Below are 12,255 nucleotides of genomic sequence, written 5' to 3'. Positions count from 1 at the left end.
AATAGATTGTAATATTATTCAGAAAATATGTATACCTACATAATAATGTACATAATTGAATATTCCATCATGTGATTGAAAAAAAAAAACAAAAAAGGATAATATTCTTTCATTAGGTGAGTAGTTCAAACTTGTGTTTTGGGTACATGGATATTAGTGGTTAATAGAATAGAATAGCATAGAATAGAATAGAAATACAAACTTTATTTGGTGTAAAACATAAAAATTAACCTAATACATCTTATTCTAATATATTCTAACACCAAAATGGATGCCATATGCCGATTGTCTAATATAACAATAAGTTGTCATATACACCCTTCAACAAATAGGAAACATCCATGATTTGCAAATAACATATTTGTGCTAATTACAAAATTAGCACAAATATGTTGTTTGCTAATCAATATTTTTTTATACGCATAGGGTAACGTCTCCCCCGCCTATCGACCTATCGACGCGGAATCGGCAAAAGCCGACAGAAAAAGCTGTGGGAGATCCTTACGCGTCTACGCTTACTTTTAAGAAAGGTAGAAAAATAAGAGTGTATTTATTCTACCATATTGAAATAGCGCATTATATTGCACATGATCATTCAACAAGCTAATGATGCAATAAAACATACTTCTGATCGCAAAACTATGCTCATTTCAATGGTTAATAACGCAATAAAATACACCTTTAACCCAAGTAAAACTATGCCCAATTTCAATAGAATATACAGCCCAATGCATTGCTTCAAAGTAGATATGGAACACTGTATGGGGACTGGGGAGGCCTTTCTCAAATCGCTTTTGACGTAGGGAAATTGTATTAAAAAATGTTTGCGTGAATTTGCTCACTCTAAAGTTTATATTATAGATAAATATTAAGGCAGAGTTACTTGCTATATAGGTATTAATACCAATACTGAGGGGTAATAATAAGAAAACCGATGTGTGTAATGACCAAAGCACACGTGTTTCATACGACGTTTTTCAACACACTTTAGAGGAAAAAAACAAAACTTAAGTAGGTAGGTATTGAGCTTTTTTTTTTTTATCTGTTAATAAAAGTAAAATTTAAAAAATGACAACTTACATTACTACACTAATTCGATAGTGCAGTAATGTAAGTTGTAATTTGATAGTCGCATGCGTGACAGTTCCAACAGCCTCTTGCGCCTAATGCTAGAATCGCCTGCTTGCGCCTTCTGGAAACACTGGGACGATGTACTATATGGGGTCCAGAGGCGTAGTTTATAATTTATTATAGGTAATTTAGTATAAGTCTCACTAACATAAGATTAAGGGAATGTACACTAATACTATGGACATGGTCCGAAATAAAATATATTGAATTGAATTGAATTGATAGTTGTAACTTTACCACACTAGTTCGATAATTATAACGAAAAAACCACGCGGGTCTAAGATTATGAGCGTAAAAGCAGGTTAAATAAGTTACATATTACGAGCAAATGTGTTGAAAATTAAGTTCAAAATCCTGTACGAGTTAATAATAATCATAAACTTTACATTAAAAACGATAGGGGTCAGCGTCATTACATTGGTATTGAATTTTCGCGTCCGAATAAGCTATAAGAGCTTATTAGAGGCAGAAAACGTCAATTAAAGGCAGCGATAGTGGTGATTTAGGAGCCATTCAGCGCACAATTAGCTTTCCCCACAGCGTTTGAGCCCTAATGGCCATAATCTAGGTCCTGGAGATGCATTCCAGCTTTGAAGAATATATTACTTGATTTGATGTTACATGCGACGAGCATGCGTAATACAGGGTGAGGCATAATGCTCGTAATTAATTTTAATTATAGATTCCCGTGCTTATTTAGTGAAAAATGATATTTTCGTAACGTATAGGTTCCAGATATAATTTCTTGTCAAACTCATTCTGTTCAATTGAATACTACAGTATAGTTAACAGGCTACTGCAGTGAATCGTATTATTGTATTAGTAATGAGACAAGACAAGGTTGGTTTTTGTTTACCTTATTATATTATTTTTATGCAATAAGTGGATTTGGTTGTCACCTGGCGACATTATCAAGAGTAGGTATTTAGTTGACATCTTTCAGGTTGTTCACTCCTAGATGCACTGCAAGATGCGAATGATTAATAGTTATTTACGATACAAGGGGAGTGTTTTAAATCGACACGAGTTGCGAATTACTTATTCGCATGTGTATCGTACAACGTTTTACAGTACATATGATATGGCCCTTTAAAATTTGACATTCGCACGAAAAGTGGTATTTTACGCACTAGTGCGGGAAAATAGGACCATATGTACTGTACAATATCTAGTCAAGATAAGATTTATAAAGTGAGAATGCATCTAAGCTTATACAAAGTAGGAATACTTACGTTGTAAACTCTGATAGGACTTAATTATGATAATCTTAACACGCACTTTCTTTAGAAAAGCGTACATTTGCTTTTCCTGACTATTTTGATTACAGTGTAATCAAATAGAGATCGAAGATACATTGATTTCTGAGGGCACTTTCGCTTATATTCATAACTTATTGATATTGTAGATTCATTTTAGATTTTTATAGCCATGTATACTTAAAGTAAACTTTGAATAAATATTGAATAATACATAAACAGTATACATTTTGGTATATTCAATTATGAACGATAAATATATGTTTTTCAGTTACGATATACTTTGATGATGTTTTATTATAAATATATTTTGGGATTATGAAAATAAAGTTTTTTATAAAACAATATAGAACGAGCCCGTTGATGTCTTTATTTAGAGATTTTAGTACGTAGCTATAAAGACACGAAAATGTATATTTATTTTAATAATTATACTTATTTGAAGTCAACCAAAGTTGGCTTGTATGTAGGTACAAAAATAAGTAAAAACTCAAAAAGAAAACATTCGTAAATATTTAAATTAGCATTTCCATGTTTTCTCTGAAATATATATTTTTGTAAGTTATAAAATTAAAACAAGTTTTCTATAATTGATGCACTCTCGTGTAATTTACATATTGTGATAAACTACGTAAGTTTTTAAACGAAGGGTCGGAAGTTGAAATATAACTCATTACTCATCATAATCGGCCGCAGTCGGCTAGCCGCCCGCTGGTAAGAAGCGAGTTTTAAAAACTCCATAATTTAGACGTTTTTAATGTTCCTTTTTATATTGACTTCGAAACTTTTTTTTTTAAATCTTATGTGACTTTGAGACGAAATATTTTATGAAAGTAACATGATTAGTTGTTAGCCTGTAAAGCCTCAAAACACCGTTTCCAATAATAAGGCTCCAAGGAGCCCCGCCCTTTGGCAGGTGTAACAAGGAAGGGGATGTGGCCGCAGTTGATACTTCCTGACTTTGGTGGTTGCGCACACGCACTTGTACGTGCAGTCAAGTGTATAATGATATGCACATCATTTTGTACTGTTGATAGTTACATGAACCTGGCCGCCACCATACAATCGTACGCCCTCATTTTAAAACGACATTCTAAAAATTGAATCAATACTATTAGGGTAATTCCGGGGTAGATGGCCATAAGGGGGAGATTGCCCATCGAAATATTTCATGGTTCTGATGGCTTGATGTCACTAGTTCTTGTTTAGTACGCTTCACGTCATACTTGGGAACAAGGGTGTGGCCACAATTTTTGAAGATTTTTTTATTTATTATTACGTAAAATCCTTGTTGATTGTTTTGAATAGTGCAAATTTTTTTTAGAGGGTTCATATTTTACATGGTGGTGATGCTAGTGTCTTGTTCTAATGGTAACTATGGCCAACTACCCCGGAATTACCCCATTTTTAACTAGGTACTGTTGAAAATACAAAAACGAAACAACTTTATCATGTAAACAGCACAATACTCATTCCACCGCACCGATGCTCCCGATTAGTATGCACTAACAACTTGACTAGCCAATAATAGTGCTTACTCCATCACAATAAGGTTTACAATTAGCCAGTTAACTGTGTTAGCGAATAATTGAAACTCAGTCGCGCGTAATCGATTCAACTGACCTTTATAAAGGACAGTAGGCCGATTCTGCATTTACAATTTGATATGGTTTTCATCTCATTTTGATATGGCCTTGAGTGGTGTCATCAGGCATCACGCAACCAATAAATGCGAGCTATATACCTGATGAGCAAACCCCGGTTTTACGGGAGCAAAAATGTATTTCTGTTTCTGCTAGTGCTTAGTTAAAAATCGACTACTCTATCGACGTATACGACATCCACGTGAATGAATCTTCGAATGATTGCGATTATAAAATACTAGCGATGCGCCCCGGCTTCTCACGGGTTACACAAAACCTTAACAAATTGTACACCTAAACCTTTCTCAAGAATCGCTCTTTTGATAGGTGAAAACCGCATGAAAATCCGGTCGGTAGATTATCGTGTTTATCGTGAACATACAAAACATACCAACAGACAGACGCGGCGGAGGACTTTGTTTTAGAAGGTGTAGTGATGAGCGTAAATTCTGTATAGGTACTTTTCCCATTACGATTTCTATTTCGTCAGGAACAATCCGCGTGAGCTAACGCTGATTGGTGCACACAATTAAGGTCGTACTCGTATCAAAATTATATGGAAACCATATCTAATTGTAAACAGAATCGGCCTACAGGTCATTGTCTTTAGAACTTTTAACAGCTGCCTTAAGATCATTTTAATTTGGATGGAAGCGTAAAAGGATGGGAACATGGCGACGACATCCTTTATGAGGATCGAGAACATAATCCGTTCGAATGGCGTAATAAACGTTTTGTATTTTATTTTTAAAGATTTGCTTTATATCTTCAACTTGTCGGTACCGCTTCGTCATACTATGACCTTTACCTCTCGAGTCGAATGAATCCCTGTGACAGTTCAATTTTACATGTAGTAGTTATCGCGTAAATTATTTAGGTATAGTACTTAATTTCTTGGAAATTAAGCACATTAAGTAATTTATTTCGAAATATAGAATTTAATTAAAAAAGATGCTAAAACATAGTAAGTAAGCCTAATCAAAAGACACATCAAAGAAACTGTCATAGGGACCATAATTCGACGCGTGAGGGAGGTACAACAACAATAACAACATCTGATGGGAAGTAATAAACATAAGATAAACCACTTTCCCTATTGGAATCTTTCCAATTAATAAAAACAATTTATGTAGTGACAACTTACAGATAAAGACATGTTTGCTTTTGGTAATAAACAAGTTGAAAAATGTCAACTATGTAGTTAAATTAATTATAATCCTAAATTAAATTTAGAGATTTAAGATTACAGAAAATAATTACGAATGAGAAACTTAATAATAATATCTGGGAGACGGAGCTTTGCTCGGAAAAAAACATAAAATTTCACAAATTAGCGTTTTTCCAGAGATAAGACCTATATATATATAAATAAATAAATAAATATACAAGAATTGCTCGTTTAAAAGTATTAGATTCATATGTCATTTCAAAATGTCATTTTTAACGGAGTCTGAAGGGCGATACAAGGTGTCTTAATGTAGCATTATTCATTTTAATGCCATAGTCATAAAAACAGCAGCTAGATTTACAACGAACAATTAACTAGAGAAAAGAGCCAAGCGGCGAATCGAATCGATTTAACAAAACCACGTCAAAAAACCATCGATTAAGATAATCGAGCATTGAAACATCGAAAGAGATGTAATCGAATATCGGATAAGCCCGCGCAATTTAACACTGGCCGCGAACTCGCAGCCTTGGCTTAAAAAAGAAAAATATAAGTAAAAAGAACATGGCGTCCGAACGACAAGATGGTATCTGGTATCGGCTACCGTTTGTACGCCGAGCGGTGCGAGCTTCCTGCTAACTTATCTGTATTTTTAAACGTAAATTAATTTTTGTGAATTTCGTGTTAAGCGTATGTTGGAAATAGTACATTACTGCAGACGCCGGGAAAGAAGGGCTTGCCGGGTGAGTAGGTATAGCCGGCCGACCGTAGGGAGGCCGGATAGTGATGCGAAGCCGGCAAGACTTTTTCACGGCAAGGCATGTATAGTGCTTTTCTCAAACATGCAATGAAATAAAAAAATACACCACTCAAAAAAACAAATTTATATTCTTTATAATAAAAATCCAACTTCACAACAAAAGTTTTTTTAATTTTCCTTCCAATCCCGCCATAATTGTTTTTTTTTTTACGGATGTCGTCCGTATTTCGCGTGTGTAGTGTTCGAATAGACCTTATTAGGGCCATTATACACAATCTGATAATAAGAATCTCAATTTCTATAAATAAAATAAATGCAGAGGATTTTAAATATTTATTGTCTATGGTCTCTGGTGACTTACGTATAGACTAAATTTTAAATTTATTCATCAACACATTGAATCATACAGATTCGTATTCTTAATATCAGTACGTTCGTGTAGGGTAACTGCACCAGTGGCCAGCCAGGTACCAGTAGTCAGCCTTTTGAGTCGTTTATTGGTCATAAATATGTGGTATATTCGTTTAAACGAATCGCGAGTACTCAAATAGGAGCTTTGATTCCTTATTGGTTAATACGTCACACGACAGATGCGCTGAGGGAACGGGGGGAAGAAATATACTCGTTCATACAGGTGCTGTTTGTCGATGAGTGCAATAGTGTCATGTCCGCCATATTTTTTACTGCACGTGGTGTTCTCTTAACAGGCAAGAAAAACTATGTTTTAATGTTAAAAGTTATTGTTTTTTTTAATCATTGGTTTATTTATTAGTTTATCTATTAAATTGCATTATATTTGAATGAAAATATCAATATTTCACTTATAAATTGAGGGGGCTGGCCACTGGATAACACTTTTTTCCAAATAATCCAGTGCCCAGCCCCCCACGGCTGACCTTTGGGTTATTCGTTTATTTTATTATTTTCGAGCCATTGCGACCGTTAGGACCGTTAAATTTACATTTTCAAATTTAGTTAGGCATGCCCTAGTCAATTTAAAGTAAAACTCAGTAGTCAGCCGCATTTGAAATAACGTTTTAATGCGGCTGAGCACTGGGTTTCGCGGATCCAGTACTCGGCCATTGACCTTGCTTGGTACGTCGCCGCCAAAAATATGTCCACATTTTTAAACCCTATCTCATTGAAATAAGGTTCAAAACTGTATACATATTTTTGACTTTAACTATACATAACTACCATTTTGCTTTTTCCTGGTCGGTATATGACTTTGTTTATTAATTATAATTAGATCTGCATAGACTCGATTAATTATTTTTTACCGAATACCTACTAGGAACATAATTATATATTACCTGATTTACCTTGTTAATTTTTGACGGATTAATTCTTAGAAAATAAATATTGCGATTCTTAGTTTGCAAGAATAGTGTTAGTTAATTAAGTACCTATGGCCAACAAATTTCGTGTCATAAGAATTGTAGGTACCTATAAGATTTTTTTTTATTAAATAAGTAAACAAGTAGGTAAGTAATACATATATGCAAAAAAATTATAAACTAAAACTAAAAACTAAAATTAAAAACTACAACTAATTACAATAACGATAACAAAAATTATAAAAAAAATATATTATAATATCATTGATTTTGATATAAATATTAGTAATTTTGATCTAATTATTATGAATAGTTTATATAGGCTGAGTACTGGGTACACAGAGGCTGCTTACTGGATTTTGGAGGCTGACTACTGGAGAAAAGTGCCACTTTTTGTTTAAACTTAATTAGGGATATTATAAAGAGGTTTGTTATTTTTTTAAATATTTTGTTTTAAAACTATGATAAACAATTGATCTAACCATGTCATTTGTTTAATTATCCGACTAATCCTGTAGAAATGCCGAACGTTCAAACTTAAAAAAGTCGTTATAAGGCTGACTACTGGTGCCTTTACCCTATAACAGGCGTTAACACGGATATTTTGGTCCGATAACCATTCATTCACCAAAAATAAAATAAAAAATATAATTCGGCTGTTTAGTCTGTTCATGGAAACAGACCCCATGTTTACATTAGAATTAAAAAAAAAAATTACTTCCCGGCCTAGGCCTTCAATTTCGTATGAAATTCCTTTACAGTTCTCTGAAGTTGCTCCGCCCTAAACGTGATACTTCGAAGCCTGATATAACGCCCGGAGCGACGACATTTCATTGCATGTTTGAGAAAAAAATATTTAGAGTAGGCAATGGCTAAACTACCTGATATTTAATAATTTTAACAAAAATTTATTCAAAAGGAATTGTTACGTTGATATTCAATGTAACGCTCTTCACTTTAAAAAAACTATTGGTGGCAATGCCAAAATAAAGAAAAAAAAAATCAAAACATTTTTAATGAGTTTAAAATGAGTAGGTAGTAATCGATTGGCGCCATGTATATTGTGACTTGTGGCATTTGGCAAAATAAATTAAGTTTGTGAAATCATTAGTTTCGCTACATATTAAGCATTATATTACCATTAATATGTAGATTATAATTATGTATTTCCATAATGGTAATGTTGTTTGATAAAACAACATATTTGAAGAAGAAGTATTGTATAGAATTAGTTTTCCTAAGAGCAGTGGCTTGTTTTGGTCAGCCTAGCTAAGTTGTTATATTTTTATAAAGATACATTAGAAACAGCAATCATTTCTTAAAATAAAAAAAATTAAATTAAGTGTAAAATTGTATTTTATTAATAAATATTTGAATTGAATTGAATTGAATTGAATAAATCTAAAAAAAATTAGATGAATCATTCCCCAATTAAAACTAATTACGCTTAATTCGATTTGACAGTAGAGAAGCAAAAAATAAAACCGTGGTAAAGGACATGACAAGCAAGACGATATACTCTGACATTCTTATCGTATACTTTGACATAATTAGTAAGATTAACTTCAATCGAAATTACTGTTTAAAATGTTTTGCTTTTCAGTTCTCTATTTTAATATGGTTTAAATTTATCAAGACTTAATTTAAGTTACAATGTATTTATTGTTGGGATCCTATCTCGTCACATAATAATAAAATTGATTGTCCTAATGTAAAACTAAAAAAAATTTTTGAAAATAAGTTTTTGGGAAAAATGTCATTTTTGGTACAAGCTTTTATCGCTGACTGTACTTTTTTTTATGACAGACAACTAATTCTCATCGAGACAATTCTATAAACCCCTAACACAATTAGGTTGCGTTGTTTCATCACAGAGTTCCTAATGGCCACCTCCTGTCTCCATCATCAGATCAGCTCGATGGTACCATAATATTGCATTGTCACCCGACTTACATGTGTATGCAAAATTTCAGCTCAATCGGAAACCGGGAATGGGATCAAATTTAACTTGCAAGATTCCATTACATAGTTAAGTTACATACAGGTCGACCTAATAAAAGCTTGTTAATAATATATTTTGCATTGGTTGTGTAGAACAGGGTAGATTAGGTTAGGTTTGTTTTATAATTTTTCAGAAATGTTAATAGGTTCAGCACAATAACAATTATGCGAAATGAGTTTTACATTAGGACAATTCATTATTATGCGACCTAATATGGACCCCAGAATACTGTTTAAATTTTATAAAGGTTTGAGATTTTGTCTCATTATTATATGTACATTTTTCTGATTTCCTTGTTATCTGTTGTATTTTATTATGGAAGCAAACAAGCTTAACCTTTTGATCAAGTGCCATAAATAAACGATTTGATTAATACACAAAGTACCTAGAAGATATTTATAGAAACAATAAAGGGCCCATATTGGATCGCATAATAATTAATTGTCCTAATAAGTATATAATGTTACGCAACGGATTTTGATGCGTTTTTTTTTTAGTAGATAGAGTGATTCAAGAGGAAGGTTTATGTATAATTTGTTAACCCGTGCGAAGCCGGGGCTGGTCGCTAGTCCATAATAAAATACAACCGATAACAAGGAAATTAGAAAAATGTACATATAATAATGGGACAAAATCTCAAACCTTTACAAAATTTAAACAGTATCCAGTCTAAAATTAACAGCATCGAAAGCTTTCATATGAAATATAATTCACATAAACACATAAAATCTTAGCTATTAACGTAACAAAAAAAGGTTATCTTATCAAAAACAAGTGCTACGTTAAATTTCGCACCCGCTCATTAATTTCCAAAGAGCCAGTTTTCGAAGCCTACACTTTGTATTTTGATGCTTTAACTTGCCTTTCGCCGACCACAAGCCTTGTGAAATTCCTCGTAAACTCATATCCATATCCACTTCTTACTTCTCCAGCATCTTATACAACTTTACTACACAATCCAAAGGCAACCTTATTTTTGAAAGAAAAGAGTTGAAATTTGTAAACACTGAAATTGAGTGAGAAGATAATAAGGAATAAAGTTTTGTGGTCGGCACCGTTCTTCCAGTAAATGCAATACAATGGACATGCGGTATTACCGAAGATGTTAAAGGTTGTAAAACTGTTGGGCTTTCTGCAGTGCTCAAAGTTTCTTTGTTTACATAGCACGTCGTTTGTTGGAACGCAGTGTTTTGAATTATTGTGATGATTGATGTGAAAAACGATTTCAATGGCGACTTGAACAAACTTTCTTTCTATACTCTTATTTTTTGCTTAGACTTTAGAGATCCAAGTAAAATTATACTACGGACTTTTATTTCAAATTATACTGTAATTGTTACAATTTTACATGCTTTTATCTGGTTTAACCTTTAATCAAATCTTAATTACTTAAATTTTGCCTGGATTTTTGCTTACCTACACAAATATCTTTGCCAAAGAGTAAATATTCGCTTAGCAGTGCTGCAGTGGATGAATAAAAAGAGGGATGAAAAATGTGCAAAGTAAGGTTACTCACTCATTGCAGCTGGTCACGCTGGTCTGCGACACCGTCACCAGCGTCGTGGTCCTCGTGGTCAGCCGGTCCCCCACACACTTCCTCCTCTCACACTCCGCCAACACTGAATCCTCCTGCAGCGGCTGCAACACCTCCTTCACCTTATTTGGCCCACACTTCACCGTCGACCTCTCAAACTTCAAATTCGCCGTCGTCCTCCCGTCTGTAGACACCTCAGTACTTTCCGTTACAATCGCCCCCCTTTTCGTTTTCGAAACAACTTTAGAACTCTTCCCAACTACATTACCGTTTTTTATAATCTGTTCGTTTGAATCTAAAATTTGCGTTTGAGGTAGACCGTTCTCTAACATACTTTTGATACTACTAGAATTCAGATTTGTACTTATAATGCTATCTAAATCTACTTCGTAATTATGCTGTATAGGTTGTCGTCTTTGGTCTTTCTGCCACGTTTTTACTCCGTAAATTGGTTCGGATTCTACTCCAAAGCTATATTCTACTTTATTTATATCAGTAGCATTATCAACTTCATCTGGAGCCGGTTCTTGTGTAGTGTCTTCAAAAAAATCATCAGTTAGTTCTGTTATTTGCGCTCCTGGTCTTTTGTCGTCGTTTAAGTCGAAGTTAATGAAGTTTCTGTTCATGTTGTTCATTTTTCTTCTGCCGTAGAGTTGTCTGTAGTACTTCTCCTGGTCTCCGTGCATCCAGCAGACCTTCCACCATTGTTTGCACATGAGAATGTTCGCAGAGTTGGAAGCTTTCACGTGTCTTGTCGCTGTTGCCGACATTTTGGCACTCTATTGTTTGCTGAAATTATTATAACTTTGAGATATATGTTTGGATTGAAACAACACCTATATCTCATGAGATTGCAAAAAGATCCTCTATGTTGTTTTGTTAGTTTTTTTTACTTTAAGTTATTTGTTGTGGCTGCCAATTTTGAACAAATTTATAGTATGATTAAAATACCGCTTTCTAGAACAAATCAGCGCAAATTGCGTCGACGGAAGAAAATAACAAAGCAACAGGATTGCAGCCAGATGATGTTAGGGCTACCACAGAAGCCCTAAGCTAGGTATTTGATAATATTTACGTTTACTTATATAAAAGATACCATACAGTGGACTATATGCAACTCGTTGTTATTTAGTTTTTAATAAAAAGCTTGGAGTCCGAATATTTTCTACCATCATAAATATTGGCATTTAATAACCAAACAATTTTTAGTCATCTATACATACCTATTATTACAGTTTTTGTAAATTGTTGACCACTTAATTTTTATTAAGTTTTATTAAGTATTTTTTATTATTTCGAGAAACCTGTTTTGTGTTAAAGCCTTTGGCGTCGAGCTGAGGTGTCAAATTAAAATAGAACCTCGAAAATGTCGTTGAAGCTCCCAACATCTTAATTTTCCGCAATTATGCCACAGGCAGACCCAC

General features: G+C 33.6%; 1 protein-coding gene across 3 annotated transcripts in view; it reads right to left on the bottom strand.

Moving 5' to 3' along the window:
- Nucleotides 1-12,255, bottom strand: part of LOC134655053 (protein prickle) — a 407,966-nt gene that overhangs the window by 159,258 nt on the left and 236,453 nt on the right. The window contains exon 2 of one of the 3 annotated variants that reach the window (XM_063510512.1): nucleotides 10,814-11,610. The exons of 1 other annotated variant lie outside the window; for it this stretch is intronic. In XM_063510512.1, the coding sequence (XP_063366582.1) occupies nucleotides 10,814-11,601 (788 nt within the window). In that variant the 5' untranslated portion in view covers nucleotides 11,602-11,610. Of the gene's footprint in view, nucleotides 1-10,813; nucleotides 11,621-12,255 lie in introns of all 3 variants that reach the window. One more of the 3 variants, XM_063510511.1, reaches the window with a different exon arrangement.

Source organism: Cydia amplana, chromosome 16, assembly GCF_948474715.1.
Source record: "Cydia amplana chromosome 16, ilCydAmpl1.1, whole genome shotgun sequence".
In the NCBI taxonomy this organism is placed as follows: Eukaryota; Metazoa; Arthropoda; class Insecta; order Lepidoptera; family Tortricidae; genus Cydia; species Cydia amplana.
This window is presented reverse-complemented; position numbering and strand designations above follow the sequence as displayed.